Source organism: Mesoplodon mirus (assembly GCF_964341445.2).
Source record: "Mesoplodon mirus genome assembly, chromosome: 3".
Classification (NCBI taxonomy): domain Eukaryota; kingdom Metazoa; phylum Chordata; class Mammalia; order Artiodactyla; family Ziphiidae; genus Mesoplodon; species Mesoplodon mirus.
The window spans coordinates 170,399,411-170,422,355 of NC_138978.1; the positions used below are offsets into that span (position 1 = coordinate 170,399,411).

Genomic DNA, 22,945 nt, shown 5'->3' on the forward strand with positions numbered 1-22,945 from the left:
AACTACAGAGCCCATGTGCTCTTTAGCCCACGTGCCACAACTAGAGAGAAGCCCACGTGCTGCAACTAAGAGACCAGACGCAGCCAAAAAATAAATAATATTTAAAAATAAAATGGATTATTTGCCTTAAAAAAAAATCACCGATGACCTGTTAGAAAAGACATACCTCATACATTTAGGTTCTGACCATCTACTCTCAACTTTTTTAAACCTATGATATACTCTGATCCTACCGTCTACATCTTGCCCCCAACCAAGAGTATGTTGGAGATTTGCTTTCTGTAATTTATACTGTGAAAGCAAGTAAATTAAATGCCTTTTCAGACTATACTCACCTCACTCCCCAACACAGCCCCCGACCATTCTTCTATCATAGAGCACAACTGGTATTAACTAAGGACAAAACCATGCCCCTTCCCCCTTACCAGAAGGGCTGAAGGGGCAGAAGGTTATGTGACCAAGTCTACTGTCAACCACTAACTGCAATGTCTTCTGGGTTATTGTGTTCTATGTTGGAGAAGCCAGAGATAAGATTTATATGACCAAGCTGCGGAGAAGCACTTATACAAATCTTTCATTGGCTATACTTTCGTTGTCATTTTTTCCACTGTAGATCCTAGCCAATAAAGGGCCTAAGGTATTAATGGTTTCAAATTAACACAACCAACTGAACAGCACATACTTGGTGGCTTGTAAGTGAAGACGGTGCAAACTATACAGCTGGTTGGTCACTCTGTAAGTCCTAAAAGTCCTAAAATTTAGGAGGACTGAACTTAAGGATGAGAATATGAAAGAGTGGTAATGGAAGTGAGTGAGAAGGCACATATGTGAAGTAGTGACTACAGCATTTTGGTAGAGGCTTGTGTTCCCAGCCTTCTCCATCATACCAAATTAGAGCACATTTAGAGAAAAACCTGAGACTGGAAAGCTTGGACATCAAGGTAGGGTTTATTAGTACTTGCATATTTTAAATGTTTAAGAATCACAGCATCTATGAGTAAAGAAGGCACACAGGTTTTATTAGTAACTGAATCTACTAGTTTTCCTAAAGCTGGGTCTGGAAGCCACGCATTCTGGATACAGGATTTTAGGCAGTTGAAATCCCTCAGTACGTCACTTCATAAATTGAGTAAATGATAAAACAAACTCCCTTACTGTCTGCTTGTGTGGGTGATAATGGCTATGAATGTGCTAGCAAAAAAAAAGAAAAATACAAATATAAGTACTGAGATCTATTTTGGGTCCTTCCATTTCCAGCCATAAGAATGGTGATTCTATTTTCTACATTCAGCACTTTGCATCATCAAGAAAGACTTCTCTTCTCCTCCTCCTTGACAGACTGCTTCCAACAGGAGTATGGCTACCTTGAGAACAGGAGCCATAAACATTATCCTCTAAAACAATCTTTACTTTGACTGAATAAGCTTTATAGTTTTTGAAAGTCCGAAATCAAGTTTTGGGATGATAATTTTTTTCCTAGAGCATAATGTAGTCTTGATCACTCTTTTTGGTATGTGACAAGCCTTCTTGCTTCAGATTTTAGGAATGGATAAGAAGCTCCAAGACTCATTATTTAGAGAATACTTTATTAGTTTCTGTAATCAAACCCATGTAGATAAGACCTTACATATTTAATACAGTGCGTTACCCCTGTACAAATGGAAAAATTTATGTTTAACGTTTCTAGACCAATATGGCTGTTGATTTCTGTACAATGCCAACCCAACACGGTACAACTGGGATACTTCTCCAAAGTTGACAGCACAGCTAAAGTTTCCAAAAATTCAAATTATATATATATGTATATATATATATAGATTTATTTACTTATATAAAAAGACCAATAGCAGTATGTTATGCATCAATAGCAGCAACAGCTTTTCCAGATTCTGCAGTCATCTGAACAAAATTATAGAGACATCCAGCGCACTCCATTAAAAAAAAAAAAAGTAAAAAACAAAACCTCAGAAAACAGCAAATTCTGTTACTGTTGTGGTACCTGGCACCATTTTTTTTTTATTAGCTTCTCAATTATCATCTGGAAAGAAAACATTCTAGAATAACGTCATTAAAAACAGGTCTGATAAAGCACGGTCACTACTACATATCATAAAGCAGGTACAAGATATTTTACATTCACAGAGGTATGATACAGTACTGTCCTACATCTATAATACTAGAGGATATAATGAAAAAGGCATTATTTGAGACTTGATTCTACTTTTCCAGCAGAGGGCCCAAAGGATGGTTATAACACAGCTCTGGTACAGAAATGCACCTTCTTAGATAGGATTTCCTTTCTTTAGTGGCACAGTTCTAGGTACTCACTGATCTTCATGAACATCAGCTAAAAACCGTTTAAAAAATAAAAAAAACCTACTGGATTCATACAAATGACTGAGTAGAGGCAAGCAAGATTCAACCTAACTAGTATTTGACCAACTCTGTTGTGTCTGAACGGTAAGAGTTCCATGGAAGAAAGAAGACGCCAAGTAGCACATCAAACCTTTGGGCCACAACCAAAACACAGCATCTTTTCAAACAGAAGCAGTAGCGAAACACTGCCCACCTGGATATGTTCAAGGATGCTGACGTCAGTATTTCATCATCTGCTCACTCATTCAGGAAGAAGGGGAGATCAGTTACTGTATTTTGATTGTGTTCAACTCAATCACCACGTTACAAAAATAGCAAGCTGCCATAATAAAAAATAAGGCTCCTCTATCCAGCACCAGTTATCTTCCGTTCTTCACCACCAAGCCTATAAATGCTATAACCATATCCAAAGAACATAACGGAGCAAAGAAACCACATCTGATGTCTTAGCTGGGATCATCGCATTGTCCAGGCTGAGCTATTCCTCTGTGATGTTACTGCCCTCACGTTTCTGGTGTTTCATCTAACCGTAAGGATTTTAGTTCTAAATTACGTGCACTCAAGGAATGTGTGCACGTATTCGTATATAAATTTGACTGAAGATGTATGGCCATCAACAGAGTGCGTGTTATATAGTAGGTGCAAGCTGGCAAAGCCTCATTTTTACTGGTGCAGCAGCTGTGTGTCAGTGTAAATTGCTCCTATGTCCCTTGTGCACCTCCAAGCTCTGGACAGGATAATGTCAGAGACCATTTTACCCCTTTGGCTGCTGGCATTATCTGACTTCATCCTCCCTCTTTCCCCTCTCCCTTCCCCCAACCCCGTGCAATAGCCCACAGCCTTTAGGATTTTGTTTCTTCGGTTTTGATTGCCTGAGGTTTGATTGGTCCAGTTCTAACAGGTTTGGTGGCTATGGTGGGTGCAGGGGGTGGCTTTTCTTCTACTTTTTCCTGACAGACACCAGGAGGGTCGGTCAGTGTTTCAGGAGGTTTACTTGAATCACTGTCCACTTTCTGGGCTTTGCCTCCTATCTGTTTGTTCTGTTGCTGTTCAGAGAAGAACCGCTGCGTGGACTGAAGAACCTCTGCTCTCTGCTTTGCCTTAAAAAATGAGAAACAACAACTGAAAATGCTACAGTATTACCAAAGCTTGTCAATCAAGCTCAGTTCAAATTCTTTTACCAATCACAAATCAGTTTTCCCCATGTTGGTTTGGCCCCAAAGTACCTCACTGATCTTTTGGCTTTTAATGGATAGATTTCTTCCTATTTTTGAAAACATTCCATGTGATTTAAAAAAATAATAATAAAAAAATATAAAAAGAACAGGACCACCTCCCACCATCTTTTCAAAGTTTTCCCTTTTATAAAATAATAAAATAGAAATTGTTGTTGGCTTGTATCTTTTCTGGAACAAAGCTTATTGATATGAAATTTTATTTAGGGAGCCTGCTTGCAAATTTGAAAACATATATGTAATACTTAAAACTTCTAGTTATCAATATGTGGTCTATAATAAAATGAAAAGGAAGCACTTATATTGTGGCATTACCAACACCTAGGACCAAATGTCTTGTGGCTGAGTCCTCTTCCCACAGCTCTCTTCTGCAGGGGAAGAGCATCAGAAATTAGTAACTACAACTTCACTTGATCACTAAGTTCTGATAGCTCCTACCATATTCTGAGCTGGTAAAATAATTTCCTAGTTTTATTGACTCTGTGCCCCCACAGAATATACTTACGTCAATCTGTAAATTATACCACTGTATAACATACACAATTAAAACTAAAGTTTCTACACCTCTTGCATATAACAAAAGCCCTTCATGTTCTATAGGTAACCTGTACTATATTCAAAGATCTGAAGCAATTTTCATGAAATCTGTATCCTTCCCCGGCCCATTCATTATTAAGCTCTAATGTCATTTCCAACATGGGGATGTATGAAAATCAAGTGCCAAGAAGGCAAGAGAACTGGAAACCAAGGCCAAATGGTTTCCAAAGATTTCTACACATACTAGTATTTTTAATAGTTATGAATGGATGGAAATCCTAGGCACATAGCCTATTTAAAAGTGGATAACATTTAATAAGCATTTCACTGCAGGGAAGTCTTCAAATTTGATTACTCAGGATTAGAAACAAGGGATATCCACCCAGAAAGAAACTTTACTCAGTCAACCGAATTTTCTAACGGGATTGTCAAAAACATGTTTCTAATTCAGAGTAAAGCGTTTACTATGGACATTTCCCATTTGAAAGCAGTAAGCTTTTCTTTGTTTTCGTCTGACCTGATATATAAAGTGACAAAAATGGCAAAATTATTAAGACCTCTGAAGTTAAGTCTAGAAACAGAAATAAACTGATTCAGCTAGCTGTACAGGCAGACAGGTAAGGTTTATGCTATAAAAACTGTCCCCACACAGACTCCTAAAGACACCCTTCTGCATTAGCAAACCTCAAGTTTATCAGCGCCTTTTATCACGAAGGATCCCAAAGTGCTTTTTGAGTTCTTCATCTACAACTACACAATCTGTTGTGGAATATGGCTGCCTCAGGTGGCAGGCAAAAAAACGGGTATGAAACCAGTTTGAGAAGAAAACTGTACTTGGATGACTCATGAAGGAAGAAAAATCAAGATAGGTAACATGCCTCACCCATTCCAGAGTTTTCACATAACCATGATTTATATCTTGGGATGGGGGGAAGGGGGTGGGGTGGAAAGGGAGAAAAGAAAAAAAAGAAAATGGGGAAGCCTATAATAATTCATATTACTTATTTGCTCTTCCAAAAATTGTAGCAGCTAAACTTAGATCTCCCTCAAATATTTATTTTGTAAGCAATTCATTTGGCCACAGAGTTTAAAATGTTAACTTGTTTGCTGACTATAGCTGCAAAAAACAAAAAACAACAAAAACATTAAAAAAAAAAAGAAAGAAAAAAGTGTGGGGGGGTAGGGAGAAAAAAAAGAAATTAAAAAAGGGGGGCGGGGTAGGATGAATAAAAGTAGTTAGTTTGGTTAAAAGTCTGCTAAGACAATGAATGCCTGGATATGCAGTTATGGGTCCAGAGGCATCTTAAGACATGGTTCAGAGACAGATTCTTGCTCTGTTGGCTGTTAACACTGTACTAACCTTCATGTCTTGTTCAGCCTTCAACGCAGCCTGGGCCTGATTACCTCTGACTCCAGATAGTGATCCACAAGGACCCCTGGCTACATGTGGCAAACGAGCATGGCTCATGAGGCCTGTGGTCAGCGGAGGAGGCATCTGACTGGCCAGTGCCATTGGTGGCCTCTGAACAGGCGCTGGGAAGGTGTTAGTATGTGGGGCTCTTACCAATGGAGGGACCAGGTTAGGCTGAGAGAGAATCTGAGTGAAAAAAACAAAACATACAACATTGAACTGTTAAAAAAAGAAAAAAATTGCCAACTAGACCAGGTTGGCTTATCCCAGAGTAAATCTGTGCCCATTCTGTCAGTGAAAGGAAGTGTATGGGTTTGTGCCATTCTATTACAAGGACCAAGAACAAATGGGCCATGCTTGGAGAATCTAACAGAAAAATTAGGCAAAGCATGCTATGGCACTTCAGCTGGTTCTAGCATTTCAGCTACAAATTCTGAAGGGGAGACAGAAAGGCTATTAATTAGGATATATTTAAAAAAAGATATAACTGCAGAAAAGGCACATACCTATACCAAATATAATCTGAAGATAAATGAAAATAATACTAATTCAACAAATATATGAGAGTGCTTATTAACTTTAGTTAGTCCTTCCATATGATTAGCAAAGGGAAGCCAACATTTTTACACATACATTAGAACACCTTTTTGAATTTCCAGCTCAACTACATATAGTTATCTTAAAAAAACAAAAACCACCCCCCTCCACGCAACTTTAAAACTAGAAAACGTTAAGCACTGGGACCCTTCTCTGAAAAGTCATCTTCAAAAAGATAAAAGGATCAGGACTGAAATAAATGATCAGAGCTGTGTGGGGAATCTTTTGACTATATTTCAATTGTCTGCTTTAGAACTATATGGTTACTTGTGTCTAGCTAAAAATTGTAGAGAATATATTTGAATGTCATAAATTTACTAAAAACTGTTTCTAAACTGGTTATAATACGGCAAGATTATAAAATCAGAGAATTAGCCAGATTAGCAATCACTTGCAAGTAAATAATACTCATTTCTCACTTATATCTGCCCACCTGGGGTGCAAACTGTGTAGGAAAAGGTTGTGTCATTCTCACAGTGGCAGGGGCTGACTGGAACTGCTTCTGATAGACAATGCTGTTCATTTTGCTGGACTGGCTGTTCGGACTTGTGGAAGTAGCCCTTGGAAAGAAGCCATCACTGGTCAGTACGGTAATGCCACATAAATGATGCTGTTAGATTTTTAGAGACATTGCTCTTGGTAGATTCATCATACTTGGTAGCTGAAAATTTACCAAGGTGAGTTACCAAACATTATGGTGGTAATGAGGAGACACTGGAGGTGCAGATGTGAGAAAGCACACTAGCTAGATTTTCCCTGGGTTAAATTTTTTTTTCTTAAAATAGAGTACAGCAAATACATTCTTAATAATTTAATAGCTTAATATTTTGGTAAAACTTCAGAATGTCTTATACTTACTATAGGAAAAGTGGCATTAAGTATCTAACAAACAAATGGTGCTCAGTTATTCGGATATTCTATAAGCAAATTTAAAGGCCCATTTTACCGGAAAGGACTAGACGTTGGTGTGGTGCTTCTACCGCTGATTGGAGGTGTGCCTGGTTTTATATCAATGCCACTTCCAAAGGCTTTTAGTTCCATTTCAGACATCTGAGAAAGAGCATAAAGTAAACTTAACATTTCTGCAATTCCATAAACTGAAGTGCTGTGTTTAGTATTCTATATATGATAACTTCATCTGGCAAAGTGCAAAGAACCTTAGTACAAAATTCCTCCACAAAATTTATGAATTCTTTGTTATTAGGTAAAAACCAGAGGGGACCAAACACATTAACAGAGAGTAGATAAAAAATAAGTATACTGAGTTTGACATTTCTTGGAGGGTGGTAAAAACGGATGCATTTTATTATTATAGACTACACAGATGCATATATCTAAACTCATGGCCTTAAATCCTCAAAGAAACTGCGTAAATTTCTCTTCACTTACTTTTCCTGTGGTTGCGATCATGCTATGCTGTGTTCCAGCAGGGATTAAGCCCCTGAAAGGCTGGCTTACTTGTGCAGGACGACTCATGCTCTGGGCCTGTGCTTGTGGGGTGGTATGCTGTAATGGGGGCTGAAGAGTCTGAGGCAAAGCAATTAAAGGCTGCCCAGTGGATCCAAAATTAGGCAAGGAAAGCTGGGAGGCTGGTAAAGGTACTGTAACCTAGAAAATAAGCAAACAGAAACTGTAACAATTTGCTTAGACCTGTTGTATATCCCTTTTACTATATATTATACATGACTCTTCAAATACTTTTGAGTAAGGTTTTAAACAGAATACTTCAATCTATTACTATATTTCACATATAAATATTTTGTTTAGTGACTATCTCCATTCTTTTATTAAATGTGCAACAATAAAACAGATTAGCAGTAGAGAAACTATACATATAAAATAATTATGACTATCTTTGAATTAACCCATAGTACATGCCTAATAACCACAAAATACAATAAAATTATGAATATACAATTTAAGAAAGCAGTTACAACTTTCATTTTTATAATAGACATTTTTATACTGTTTTCAGGTGTGGTCTAAATGAGCTCTGACAAAAAAACAGTGTTTCGGGCCTCCCTGGTGGCGCAGTGGTTGAGAGTCCGCCTGCCGATGCAGGGGATACGGGTTCGTGCCCCGGTCTGGGAGGATCCCATATGCCGCGGAGCGGCTGGGCCCGTGAGCCATGGCCGCTGGGCCTGCGCATCCGGAGCCTGTGCTCCGCAACGGGAGAGGCCACAACAGTGAGAGGCCCACGTACCGCAAAAAGAAAAAAAAAAAAAAAAACAACAGTGTTTCAGTTCTCATACAAATAATATTTAACTTGAACGTCAATATGGTGATATTTTTTGAATTCTCACCCCCTAAAATACCTACCAAAAAGTTATGAGAAAATGACTAATGACTTGCCTCTCTCCTCCAGCCCTCCACCAACTTTCAAAGAGTAAGCTGATTAATGACATTGCCAGAAGAGATAGTTTCATAAAAATATACATTTTTCACTGAAAATTATTATTACATTCATATACTTAAGAAATGTGTTTGTCATTTTTACTCTGTCATAACTCTGCCACACAGTCCTATGTATTATATTAACCGGTGTGGTGGTCTTCAGGGTCTTCCTTCTCCTCTAGCACGAATGGGTAAAGCATTTATCCCACTTACATGTAACTGCATATCCTGGACAATGGTTTTCAAACTTTTACATTTGTGGAATCTTTTGTTAAAATAAATGATCACACAGAAATCCATTTTAAAAAGAGGTAAAAAGCATAATGGATTGAAGTGGGGGTGAGAAGAGGGGTGGTATAGGACTGAAACATGTCCCACTACTAGTGGACCCCATGGAATTCCGAGACACCTCAGAGAGAAGTCTGAAACCACTGCACCACCTCCCCATCTTAGTTCTATTTAAATCCCCCAACAATAACAACAGCAACAGCAAAGCAGCAGCAACAATAATGGTAAGGAAAACTGAGGAAATTTACCATGCCATAGTTTACCTGCTGGAGAGCACTTGGTGACTGGGCAGTGTTATAAAAATTTGTCTGACCAGGCTGTTGTACTTGTCCAGAATAAAGATTTGAAGCCTGGGTAAGATTCGCTCTAGCCTAGAAAATATTTTGTAAGAAGTAAGATTGAAATATTTTTCAATTCAGATATCAAGATCATGACGTCAAAGTAATCTCTAAGAATTTTAGCATTAGATAGAAAGGAAGATCTTGTTTTTTCCACTGTGTCATTTAACATTTTTTCTTTCAAAACTGTTTTCTTAAATAATTTGCTGCATAGGAATACAAAGACAGACCATGATTCTAGCTCCTGCCTTACCTGGAGAAGATGTGTATCAATCAGTTGGGAACCCCCTAGTCCTGATGCCTGGCCCAGCTGATGTTCATACAGTATAGGAATAGGCTGAGTATTTGAAGTTTGCTGAAACGCAAGACCCGACTGTGCCTTGGCAAGTTCCTGGTGTTGGACAGCTGGGAAGTTGTGGATGGCAGTACCAGAAAGTACCACTGATGGCTGGGATAGACTGCTTTGCATGAAGGCTGGCTGAGATCTACAGAAGTATTAAAGAGAAAAGGCTTGTGTTAGAAGTTAATTCTATCTGGAATCTTAAGAATGAGTATCTCAAATGACCAAATACTCTAATCAGCACAACTAAAGAGGCAGAGTGTGTCTAAAGCACTTGTTTCAAGATTTAGAGCCCTGTATACAGCAAAGCTCCCCATGTAAAAGTTCTGGGAAAAGGCTTGCTCTTCCTGAGGAAATGGTAAGATTTCCTTCTCTGTAACAATGAGAATAATTCTCTTTTCATGTGTTCATTAGCCAGCTCAGAAGCAAATCTGCTGTTTTTCTCTTTGGTATTGACGTTCCATTCACATTTATAGCACCAACAGCTCTGACTTCCGTTATCGGTATTTCATTACTTCCACATGTGTGTGTGTGTTTACATACATACATACACATGTATATATATTGTTCCTCTAAGAGGTCTCGAGACCTCTATGGAATGAAGCAGAGTAGTAGTTAGCAACAGGATGACCCACAAAATTTTGTTTTGTTAACTGAGGTATAAGGGACTTATAACATTACACTAGTTTCGGGTGTACAATATAATGATTTGGTATTTGTATATATGCAAAATGATCACCACAATGAGTCTAGTTAACATCTGTCACCACACAGTTACACATTTTCTTTTTCCTTGTGATGAGAACTTTTTAAGATCTATTGTCTTAGCAATGTTCAGATATGCAACACAGTATTATGGTCAAAGGGTATAAACCTCCCATTATAAAATAAGTCATGGGGAAGTAATGTACAGCATGGTGACTATAGGTAATAATACTGTACTGCACATTTGAAAGGTTTTAAAAAAAAATACAATGCTGAAATCTAACCTCAGACTGCCCTATTATTTCTGGGATGGAGGTGTCCAATCTTTACACGTGACAGGAACAAAACCCATTAAGCAGGAGCACTAGTCTAGGGTCACAAGTAATCTTTACAATGTCCACTTATAATATGTTTCAAATATAAAATGTAAAACATAAGCATACTGTTAAAACTACCCCGGTCCTGGCAGAAATTAATTCAAGGATTCCCTGTTAGTAAACACTATGCTAGTTAGGTTCAGAACAAGAAACAGCAGAATGATGCGGTAGGGATACAAACAACTACTTTCAAAGTTGAAACTGGTGCCTTCCAAGTAGCCATTTGCCACAATTACATATACAGCTTATATTTCTATTGAACAGGTCTGGTCTTAAAAAGTACATCTTCCAAGGCAATTGTTAAAATGGGGGTTACAAATACAGAATTGCATTGCTAATCCATCTCCCATGGCTACGGAAGACATGACTAATTAATTACTAAACTCTTTTTAACAGCTGAAAAGTTGCAAACTTTTCAACAATGTTTCAAACAGCCAGTACCAATTAAAAGTAGATTAGTTTTGAAATTATTTGCTATTTCTAAATCTACTGAAGTTTTAAAATTTTAATTTTTACCACAAATTTCAAGATAACCTCAAATTTAATAACATGAAAGAGACTGCCTATAATTCCAGTTGGGGTAAATAATTTTACTTGTAGTGAGAGAGAATTTCTTGGAATAACCAAACCAAACTGTCATACCACACCATTACTCTGGTATGACAGAGTAATACCAGAAAATAAAACATACTATGTAATTATACAGATGTACTAAATTCTACTGAATAATCTTTAATAAAAAACGAAAGTGAGAGCCACATTTATTAAGTTTACTAACAACTCTGTTCCTTTGAGAAAGTTTGATTAGCTGAGCCTAGCTTCTTTAGGAGTAAAACATGATATGAAAGAAATGAGCTGTATCAATTGATGCCAAGTTTAATCTATAAAGTACGGAAATTCTACCTAAACCACTTAAAAAGCAAATTTCTAAAAGGAAATGCCTAGTTTTGCAAACTTCTTTACAGTAAATATCCTAAAAGGATTTTTTTTCTTTTTTTTTAAAATATTTATTTACTTATATATTTATTTGGTTGCACCAGGTCTTAGTTGCCGAAGGCGGGCTCCTTATTTGTGGCTCACGGGCTCCTTAGTTGTGTCATGTGAACTCGATTAGTTGCAGCATGCATGTGGGATCTAGCTCCCTGACCAGGGATCGAACCCAGACCCCTGCATTGGGAGCGTGGAGTCCTATCCACTGCACCACCAGGGAAGTCCCTTATTTTTCTTTTTGATGGTTTAGGGCCATTACCATAAGTATCAATGACAGGTATACCATGATGATGACTGAGTTATGCCATGATCACTGCTGTCATTCAACTCTTACCCCACCCTTCCACTCTCATTAAGTTGGAGATGAGAGACACCTGGGTTAAATCCAGGCTCTGCCACTTATTTGCAGTGTAACATTAGGATAAAATACCAAAGAACCCAAAAACAAAACAAAAAAACCCCCCACAACTCCTTTGAATGTCAAATGGGGATGACTTAATCTACCTTATATGGTTTTGTGAAAACTAAATAAGTTAGTGTATGTAAAGGGCTGAATAATTATCTTATAAAGAATTCAATAAAGATCAGTTTTCATTACTTGCTTAAACTGCAAAGATAACTTACAGTAGTGAATCTTTCAAAAGAATGGTTTCTTCTACACTACAGAGCATCACCACTCATCACCACTACTTCTATTCTTTGTTTGACACTCTACTCTCTCGCTTTTATTATATTTCACCCTGGCCTCTGCCCCCTTACATACTGTAATGTCATCTGCCATGCCTCAGCTCTTACACAGAGCAGGTCTGGATTTAGAGTTGTTAGCAGCGAGATGGCACTCAAACTTTCAGGTCTTTTAGCAGCTATTTTCTGTGATTTCTAATTGTTATAGGACTGCTGTTAGCCTCTTCTTCAAGACGCTTTGACGCTTCACTTTGTTCAATAAAGACTGACAGAAATTACCAGAGGCTGAAGTTCATGACACATACTCAACACAATTATTTAATGTAGTTTATAAGAGGGTCATCGCGTTTTGGAGGGGAAGGAGGGAGTAGAAAGGATATGGCAAGAAGGCTCAGCAATTACATTGTTTCCAACATCACATACATTATTTTATTTTATTTATTTTTTTCCAAAGAAATTGCAGTAATTAATTGCACTTCACTACCTTTTTCCTTATAGTTGCTTAGCTCTTCTAGAGCATATTTTGTAAAACTATTAAATGTCTTTAGCATAATATTCTTTTTTTTTTTTTTTTTTTTTTGCGGTACGCGGGCGCCTCACTGCTGTGGCCTCACCCGTTGCGGAGCACAGGCTCCAGACGCGCAGGACCAGTGGCCATGGCTCACAGGCCCAGCTGCTCTGTGGCACGTGGGATCCTCCCGGACTGGGGCATGAACCTGTGTCCCCCGCAACGGCAGGCGGACCCTCAACCACTGCGCCACCAGGGAAGCCCCCACATACATAATTTTAAAGCTTTTACCTATATGGTTGAAGTGAAGAACTGAATAGTTCCTGAGCCTGGGAAACAGCAGGTCCAGCACCCAAACTTAGCTGGGCTTGATGCTGCCCTTGCAGTGGTGCATAAATAGGGATTGGAATCTGCTGAACTGAAGTTGGCTGCAATGCAATGAAAAAACAATATATGAAGACCATATACACAAATGACAACACCTGGAAAATAAAAATTTGAGATACGAAACAAAAGATTAATGCTATGTATCAGTTCCTTTTTAAAACAAAACCAAATGTAAACATCTAAAATTTCTTTTCAATCCATTACTAGTTCTACATTGAGCCCCCAAATACTATCACACCACAAAAATGCAAAGAAACAAATATAGAATGGAAGCAGCCTGTGATACTTACCTGAGAGAGACCTGGTTGGAAGCCTTGTTGCTGAGCCAAGGATGGTGGAGCCAATCGTGCATGTTGGGTATTGAATAAATGACTTGTGTCCATATAGAAAGCTGGGATTTGAGCTACAGATTGGCAGGAAAAACAAGCAGCAATGAGCGTCTAAACTTCAGAATTTTCCAAACATTAACAGAAAACCCAAAAAGCAGATTTCAAATAAAGCGAGCCCTCTGAAAATTAATACAGCCAAGGAAGAACTAGAAATGTGAAAAGAAACAAATGCAAAAAGATGTAAAACTTCTTTCAGACAGGTGGATGCAAAATTAAAACAATGAAACTCTAGAACTTGTGAAGGCAGACGAAAACAGACACTCTCATACACTGCCGCCACTGGAGAATAAACTAGTAAAATTTTACATAATCCACTAAAATTGAAAATGAACCTACCTCTTTACCAGCAAATCCACTCCAACTTTAAATCTACCAACTAGAATTTAGCAAAATATTTCAAAAGAACTGACATTTAATAACTGAAAGAATTTGGTATAGATTCTTAACAGATTTCTTCTCTATGTTTATACTCGCTACTTTGTATTATGCTGTTTCTATATAATAGTATGTTTGGGAGAACTTCCCACGTTTTTAATTTATTATCATTATAAACAATACTGCAATGAATGAACACCCTGATACATATATCTCTGATTAATAAGTAGGTTTACCTGTGCAATAAGATTCCCAACTATGAAACTGCTACTACAGTGACTATGTACACATAAAATATTCTGAGATACTTTTCTAAAAGAATTCTGCCAATTTATATGCTCACTAGCAATGTACTTTTGTTTTGTTTTTTTGCGGTATGCGGGCCTCTCACTGTTGTGGCCTCTCCCATTGCGGAGCACAGGCTCCGAACGCGCAGGCTCAGCGGCCATGGCTCACAGGCCCAGCCGCTCCGCGGCATGTGGGATCTTCCCGGACCGGGGCACGAACCTGTGTCCCCTGCATCGGCAGGCGGACTCTCAACCACTGCGCCACCAGGGAAGCCCAGCAATGTACTTTTAAAAGCCTATTAATAATACCTGTGGATCCTTATCTATAGTGGGTATTAAATATGCTGGGTATTATCAATCTTCCTAATATTTCCCACATGGAAAGACAAAAAATAGCCTCACTGTCCTTTTACTTTGAATTTAAATCATTAGTGAGCTTGAATATTTTTCAAATGCTTATTTACTATTTAACTCAGATTAACATTGTGACATTTAGTAGGACAAGTTACCCCCTGCCAATAAATAATTTTTTCTCTTCTTTGTTGTTCTCAGGTTTATTCTTCCTCATGAACTTTATCATCAATTTGTCAGGTTTCAGATAACAAACTCCGGTTATCTGTAGAGGGTTGGTTCTAGGACCACCCCCCAGATACCAAAACCTGCAAATGTAAAATGGGGTATACCATTTGCATATAACCTAAGCACATCCTCTCATATACTTTATTTATTTTTTAATTATTTCCAATTTGTTTATTTATTTTTGGCTGCATTGGGTCTCTGTTGCTGCGCACAGGCTTTCTCTAGTTGCAGCGAGCAGGGGCTACTCTTCATTGCGGTGCGTGGGCTTCTCATTGCAGTGGCTTCTCTTGTTGAGGAGCACGGGTTCTAGGCACACAGGCTCTAGAGCACAGGCTCAGTAGTTGTGGCACACGGGCTTAGTTATTCCGCGGCATGTGGGATCTTCCTGGACCAGGGCTCAAACCCATGTCCCCTGCATTGGCAGGCAGATTCTTAACCACTGCGCCACCAGGGAAGTCCCCTCTCATATACTTTAAATCATCTCTAGATTACTTATAATACCTAATACAATGTAAATGCTACGTAAATAGTTACCTGTGGGCAGAAAATACAAGTTTTGTTTTTTAGAACTTTGTGAACATTTTTTTCAAATTAGTTTCAATCCACAGTTGGTTAAATCGTAGACTCGGAATCCATGGATATAGACTGTACTGGACACTAATGTCTACTATATTTGTAACATACGTGTAAGAAATAATTGCCACGAACCCCAGAATGCTTGTCAAGGAGAGAGAGCATTCAATTCTATGAGGAAATAAATTTGCAAAGCAGATCAAAAAATATTTAAACTTGAAAGGTTAAGGGAAGAGAGAAAAAAAAAGCATTAAAACGTCTTCATTTTCTAAATTCCTTATATTCAAACATCTTACCTGCTGCAGACTGAGACACATAGACTTGTGGACTCTGTTGCTGCTGGGCAATAAGGGAAGGCATACAGCTTAACTGCGAAAAATGACTTGCAGAAGGCAGGCTGCTTGTCTGTAATTGTTGGGGTTTCACTTTACAAATATTAGGAGGGTCTGACGTGGTTGTAGATTTTGTACTTAAAGAAGAGGTAGTATATGTACCAGCTCCTACATTCGGGAGAGGGATAAAATAAGGGTGAAATGTAGCATATTTTAAAGTACCACTGTTGTTCACAGTAAACTCAAGCACCAACCAGAAACTGGAAAATTAATATTTATGCCCACTGTGTACTTATTAGGTGCTTATATACGGTACCTCAGACCAAAAGTGGATATGAGGGGGCTTGTAAAAGGAAGACACATTTATCAGATGCAAATAAGACTATAAAATCTAGAGAAATATAAATAGAAAATTAAAATGAAGAGAAAATTTAAAAATAAACTCACAAAATAAGGAGGCTGAGAGCCTACAACATTGTTACAGTTTAGCCTCAAACTATTATTTAGTTTTTTAATCATCACAAAGGATAACCAAGAGCTTCATTCATTTATGGTGAGGCATAAATATTAGCACATAAATGGGCCTTGAGAGATCACAATTGCTCCTAAATTTTAGTCACATAAACTTAAGGTTAGATTTTTTTTCCTCTTTCTGGCAAAATACCTTAAGGATAATCTTTAGAACTTCATTTATTTATAAATAAACATTTGAACATCTATTAAAGGCCAGGCATAGACATAAAAACACAGAAGGATAAAGTGCCTTAAGAATAATTATTAATGTAATATAAAAATTTAATGTAAATTGCTCCTAAAAAGTCATATAAACTTAAGACTATTCCTCTCTCTCCTTGTATATATACCAGCAAAAACTGGTATTTAGTAATACGTTAAAAACAAGACAAACTATGAATAATACTAGAGCAAATGACAATATATGTATCTGATTCAAAAGTGTGATGTAGTAGTTATTATTATTTTCAGATATCAAATGATGTTCTAAGAGAGGACCAAGACTGAGGTACCTCTGTTTTGCACTTGAATCTCTACCAGTAGGGTGACTAGCCAAGAAGGTCCTTGTTAAAAATTTATCCTAGTTGAGGGGAATGTGGGGAAACTAGACCCAGAGGAAAGGAAGTAGTTGGGTTCCAAAGAAAGAACTAGGAACCTCCCTAGTCCCTTTATTTCCTAATCTTCCTACCATACTCTGCTCCTGGTTCCTTTATAGCCTCACCCCCTATCCACCCAAGCAGTCTGGGGCCCAAGCTGCTAAGCATAATGAAGATGCCTTGGAAATGGGTGATGGGGAGTGCCTGAAACGGTTTAAAGAGGGAAGAAGTACAGTGGGAATACTCTCTTTGATTTGAATATCTGGGCTTGTCTTAATACATATATCTGATTCCAGATATTTGTACAAAATAACTATAGTACAACCTCAGTCCTTTTGGTGCTTGAAAGTTGCATAGAAAGCCAGAATACTGAAAATCATTACTGCATTCATTAAATGAGAACTAGCCAAAGCAAGTAAATTCTGTGCTGTATATATTTTACATGTATTGGAAAGGAGTTTCTGACTGTTTTGGAAACATTAGAGAGTATTAGGAAAGCTTAAAACGAATTTCTATTTTCAGTAGAAGAAACATGGTTATACATACGGTAAAAGGGTATACCTTCTTAGAGTCAAATATTTCAGAGACATCTCTGGTTCTTTAAGAATGATAAAGCCCCATATGAGATATAGTTCAATGAAAGGATTACACACTAGTGAAACATTTAAGAAAGAAAAACACCTTCTAACTTGGGATGCTGATGGACTCTCCTTTAAAGAACAAGAACAAAAACAAACCCCCAAAACTAACGGGTATCATTTACTCAAATAACACAGACTGGAAATTCTCTACCCGTAACTCTTCCCCAGAAAATATGTTAAACCAACAGACTTGGGCCAAAAGCTCCTTCAAATTAGATACAGATCACACAAAACTTAAAAGCTTTGTGATTTTGTGTTATTTCCGAGTTGGTCTAATTAGCTCTATGAGTTAAATAATAAAAATTAAAAGGTGAAATTTATAGAAAAATTTAGAGGAACAAGACAGAAAATTTCCCACCAATTCCTTATCCGTATCTGTATTGGGAGTTGGGGTGGGAAGAAGAGAGGGTCAAGCGAAGTATTTTAGTAAGCCATCATTAAATATTTGCCAAATTAAAATTGGGAGAGGGCAAGAGAGGGGAGGGAGGGAAGTTTATAAACCAGCTGATAATTATCTCATGTGCAATCTTCTGTCTTTTACAAATAATACTTTGAGGGATAGTAAACAGGAAAAGATCATAAGAAACTTTAAATAATTTAAGATATTTAAAGAAAAGGTACAAGACTTCTACCTGATAGTGAAGTTGTGGGAGTGACTGAAGCAACAGGAATCTGAGGCATCGATGCACTTGAGAATGAACTGTAATTAGCAGTGCTTGGTCCACTGGCACTACTGCTGACTCCACTCGCGACTGGAGGTGCTGTGGAAGTTACTGGAGATCCCTTTTCCCTAACATTTGGAGAATTTTCCCATGCCTTACGTGCAGACTCCATCTGCAACCAAATGAACATTGTTTAAAGCCAAAAAAAAAAAAAAAAAAAGGAAAATCACTATGCTAACAGAACTAATACACATATATAAACAAATATATATACATAAATGTTTTCCAACTATAACCTTTCAAAAACCACATATATAGATTAGGACCATAAGGCTTTCAAAGCTTTCACTTTCTCCTTTATCTCCACTCCTTTATTCAAATTGGAGGCAGTGGGCTTTAATTATGTCTCTATAGAGAGCTTGTTGAAGGCTTTGGCAAACAGGTCAGTGAAATATAGTCACAGCTCTTGTATCATCTAAACCTGAGTCCCTATTCCTACCAGTGAATAAGGAAATGGAAATACCATGTCCCTTTAGGACTGACTTAAGGCTCTGGTTCTAGCAGGAAAGACATTAAAGGCCCTCCATTAAATATCCATTCTCTCCAGTCTTTCTTTTTAAACTAACAGTTCTCAAATGGCAAGTGACAGGTACCTTTTGTTTGGCTGTTTTATGCTCACAGTGTTTTAAAAGGCAGTGTAACCAGACAGGTTTTAGGCTTGGGTACAGTAGAAACACTTCTTGTTTCACCTCTAGACCCCATCAAGCATTTTGGGTTCTGACTGCCACGATTTGTATTTGTGGCTGCTGGTTTTACCTGTAGGCTTAGTTTAATCTATCTAGAGCTGTTCAACAGATAGACAAATGCAAGCCACATATAATTTTAAATTTTCTAGTAGCCACACTTTAAAAACTAAAAATAAAGAGGTAAGACTAATTTTGGTAACATATGTTATTCAACCCAATATATCTACAATAATAATTAAAACCTATAATCAATACAAAAATTGAGATGTTTTAATTAAAAAAATTAACATTTCAGAGCCAGCATCTATTTAATTTTAAACTTACAGCACACACCTCAACTTGGATTAGCCACATTCAAGTGCTCAATAACTACATATGGCTTGTGGATACTGAACTGGAGAGCACAGATATAGATCCTCAACTATCCTGAGGCTCCTTGAACAGGAAAGGAACAGATAGAGAGATTCTGAAGTTTTTAGTTCTACTAGTCAAAATACTGAGCTGAGAGGAAAAATCTAAGATAACCTATAAAATTCAGCTGCAATGACTTACACCAGGGTACTTTTCACAAATAAGATTTTAAAATACTACTGTTGGGAAGTTTGTAGGTCTCTGAAGTACCAACTTTAAAAATTTCAACCTGATTTTAAGTATTTGAGAAATATCACATATCTCCCTACTTTCCTGTTAAAACACACACTATATATAATATAACCTTTCCTTGGTGGCTAATATCATTACTACAAATTCGAAACACAGGACACTTTTAGGTTTGCTTGACTCTTTTTCCTTTTCCTCACAATCACCTTGCTGGTTTCAAATGTATTTTATTTTAAAACAAAAGTCTTAGAGGGTAAGAAATAAAACAAAAAACCCCCACACCACCACTTAGCAAGTTAGACAAAATGCAATTTGCTTGTACTATCTGAGATTTTATAGCTTAGAGCAATGTTATAGACTACAATGCCTTTTACAACCAGTTTTGTTGTATGGGAAATACATAAATTATAGGTTATCAATCTTACATAATACTTAAGCCATATACAGTGGTTTCGTTTCATTTCTTAAGCAGCATGAAAATTTAGATTCTAATTTTGGAAATTCAAGGAAACTAAAAAGTATAATTACTTAACTATATTCATTTTTCCTTTTGGCAAGTATACTGTTGACAATACCCATATAATAGAAATTTCCATACTTTATAAATTACTCAAATAAAGAAAGGTGTCCAAAAAAAAGTAAAAATAGATAATTGACAAGGACCTACTGTATAGCACAGGGAACTCTACTCAACATTCTGTAATAACCTATATGGGAAAAGAATCTGAAAAAGAATGGATATATGTATAGGTATAACTGAATCACTTTGCTCTACACCCAAAACTAACAAAACATTGTAAATCAACTATACTCCAATATAAAATAAAAATTAAATTAAAAAAAGTAAAAATAAACCAGAAAATGTCTTAAGCTAATACAATTTAAATTTACTTTAATTCAAATGTGTATTATTTCTTTTTGGGTTGTTAAAAACATTAAGTGAAAGGCAATGTGGAAGGGCTTTCTGAAGAATCAACAACTGGCCTGAAGAATAATTAATGATGATATTGTATTTGCTTATGCAAAATGAGACTGCCTTAAGCGGAATAACGGTAAAAACCACATGTAAGATATAGAATGAAACACAGGTTAAGACAGTCATTCAGGTGGAAAAACAACAAAAAAGGCTGAGTAGGAACTGGCAGTAAACAGTAAGAACTGGGTAAAGATGGAGTTGACACAAAGCAGAAGCGGTTGTCTTGTAAAATTTTATAGTCTCAAACTTCTATTTAAGCAGCTTCTTAAAAAGAAGTTGGAGGTATTAAAAAAAAGTTGGGGGGGGCAAGGGGACAAGTGGTCAGGAGGCTGGAGAATCAAATAGAAAGAGTCTAAATAAACACTGGTCACATTATTAAAAAAAATTTAGTTACTCCCTCTCCTGAAGATCATCAAAAAGATTCACTGGCAACCAGTGTAGCATTAGAAAGCCCTGCTACAGTAGAGGATAAATACTTGCCCAGGTTATGAAACTAAACAAACAGCACCAAAGAGATAAATAAATGCAGTTAAAAAAAAAAATCCTCACTTAATTCCACATCTGTACTTTTTAACCACTGACTAATCTTGAGGTGAACAACTGATTTAAAATACCCTCAAATAACTCAATTGTAAAAAAAGTATTAGTAACATAGCTCAAAATTATAAGCATAATAGATTAAAAAAAAAAAGCCTAAACTTCTTGACATCAAAAAACATGTGTTGTGTAAAATCTCTTTTGGACTGCTACTCAAAAATTATCCAACAAAAATCAAATCAAAATCACTTGTATTAATCAATTATATCTTCATAAAATATTCTTAATTACTACATTACATTCATTCAATTCACACATGACTTAGAGGAAAGACAGAAAATTAGCATTCTTACCATTATCAGTACTTAGGATAAAAAAACATGCAACACCAAGTTAGTTGTTTTCTACACAACTAATGTATCCAGTAATTATTAAGATCTCTAAGAGGAACTCAGTACAAACATGAAATATAAAATGTTCTCCTGTACTTTTAAGACAAAATTCACAAGCATAATACGCCTCACTTTAAATATGAGGATATCAAGTCACTGCTATGTGGTATTAGAAACTAATACAATTTTAAGGTATAATTTGACATAATTTCTTCAGCTTAGTGTTGCTGCTTTTCACACAAAACTAGTAAAAATACCAAAAGTACTGTTAACTTATGTCCCCTTGCATGCAATAATCAAGGACCTTTAGAGATGGATGTAGTACATACCTTGAAGGTGAGGCTGAAAGTAGTGGGAGGAACTGAAGTTAGGCTGGAGCTCTGTTGTATAGTCTCCCTCTTAGGGAGGGGGAGGGTGCTGGGCAGGGGCACCTGAAAAGGTAGGCAACACATATTATTATAATCTAACTAAGTCTGCTACAAAAGCCCCATTAAAGATAATGCTAATGTATTCTAAGGTTATTTTCATCACAGCCAAGAGGAATATTTGACCGCTTAGTTACACTGCATTTATAGTAACTGATAATTCTGGACATCTTAGATAAAACTTCTGAGAAGAAATACTATCTGCTTATTTATGCATAAATTGACAGAAAAAGAATCTGTCACAAACATAAGGTAAAAACTCAAAGGTCATGCTTCCTATATTTTAATGTATATGCAAAGCACCTGGGGGTGTTGTTAAATGCAGATTCTGATTCACTTGGCCTGGGGAAGGCCTGAAATTCTGCCTTTCAAACAAGCTCCCAGGTGATGCTGATGCTATTGGTCCCTGGACCATACGCTGTATAGCAAAGCTCTAAGTAATATAATTTCCACCATTTACAGGACCCACAGGTTCTATGAGAAGCATTTAACATGATAGGGTAAGTGTAAGAAATTATTCTCTTTACAGCAACCTAGTCAACTTATAACTAGATTCAAGAACAAAAGTAATGTTGGGAGGAAAATATATAGTATCACCCCCACCTCGTTACACTAACTAAATTGCTTTGCTATAGTAAGACATGATTACAGCTTTGCTATAGTAAGACATGATTACTGTTAGAAACTTGAAGATACTAGAAATTCACTACTCGTATCTTTTTTTTTCCTCTAAGTCTCTGGATCTTGAGATTTTATTATGTACTACTATATGATTGATTTGTACTACTACATGATGGTTCAGTCAGTTGTTTAAACACAATGACTGAGTTGTTGGGGGTGGGTTTAAGATAATCACTTTGTAGTACTATGGACAATCTAATGAAGATTATTTTATAAATCTTTAAAATAGCTGTGCCATAATAATCAAAAACACCACCTGCATTTAAATCTTCAAGACATTCAAGATTCAAAACAATTGTAATACTACAACCAATAAGTATCAGCTAAGATCCTTAAAAGGTGCATTAAGCCTCAGTAAGGTAAATAAGGCTTTTTTTTTCAGTTTAATTTTAATTTTTTATTTTTTGGCCACACCAGACGGCTTGTGGGATCCTAGTTCCCCGACCAGGGATCAAACCCGTGCTCCCTGCAATG

General features: G+C 36.9%; 1 protein-coding gene across 12 annotated transcripts in view; it reads right to left on the reverse strand.

The window, feature by feature from the left end:
* Positions 1-929: 929 nt before the first annotated feature.
* The window catches only part of PRRC2C (proline rich coiled-coil 2C), a 96,162-nt gene continuing 74,146 nt past the window's right edge, over positions 930-22,945 (reverse strand). For 5 of the 12 annotated variants that reach the window (XM_082615445.1, XM_082615446.1, XM_082615448.1 and 2 more), the window contains 12 exons: positions 21,695-21,796; positions 18,085-18,286; positions 15,667-15,870; positions 13,458-13,570; positions 13,072-13,208; positions 9,430-9,661; positions 9,087-9,209; positions 7,546-7,764; positions 7,103-7,206; positions 6,590-6,716; positions 5,509-5,745; positions 930-3,476 (listed from right to left, as the gene is read on the reverse strand). In XM_082615445.1, the coding sequence (XP_082471571.1) occupies positions 3,219-3,476; positions 5,509-5,745; positions 6,590-6,716; positions 7,103-7,206; positions 7,546-7,764; positions 9,087-9,209; positions 9,430-9,661; positions 13,072-13,208; positions 13,458-13,570; positions 15,667-15,870; positions 18,085-18,286; positions 21,695-21,796 (2,058 nt within the window). In that variant the 3' untranslated portion in view covers positions 930-3,218. Of the gene's footprint in view, positions 3,477-3,926; positions 3,980-5,508; positions 5,746-6,589; positions 6,717-7,102; positions 7,207-7,545; positions 7,765-9,086; positions 9,210-9,429; positions 9,662-13,071; positions 13,209-13,457; positions 13,571-15,666; positions 15,871-18,084; positions 18,287-21,694; positions 21,797-22,945 lie in introns of all 12 variants that reach the window. The other 7 variants (XM_082615449.1, XM_082615447.1, XM_082615451.1 and 4 more) reach the window with 6 other exon arrangements.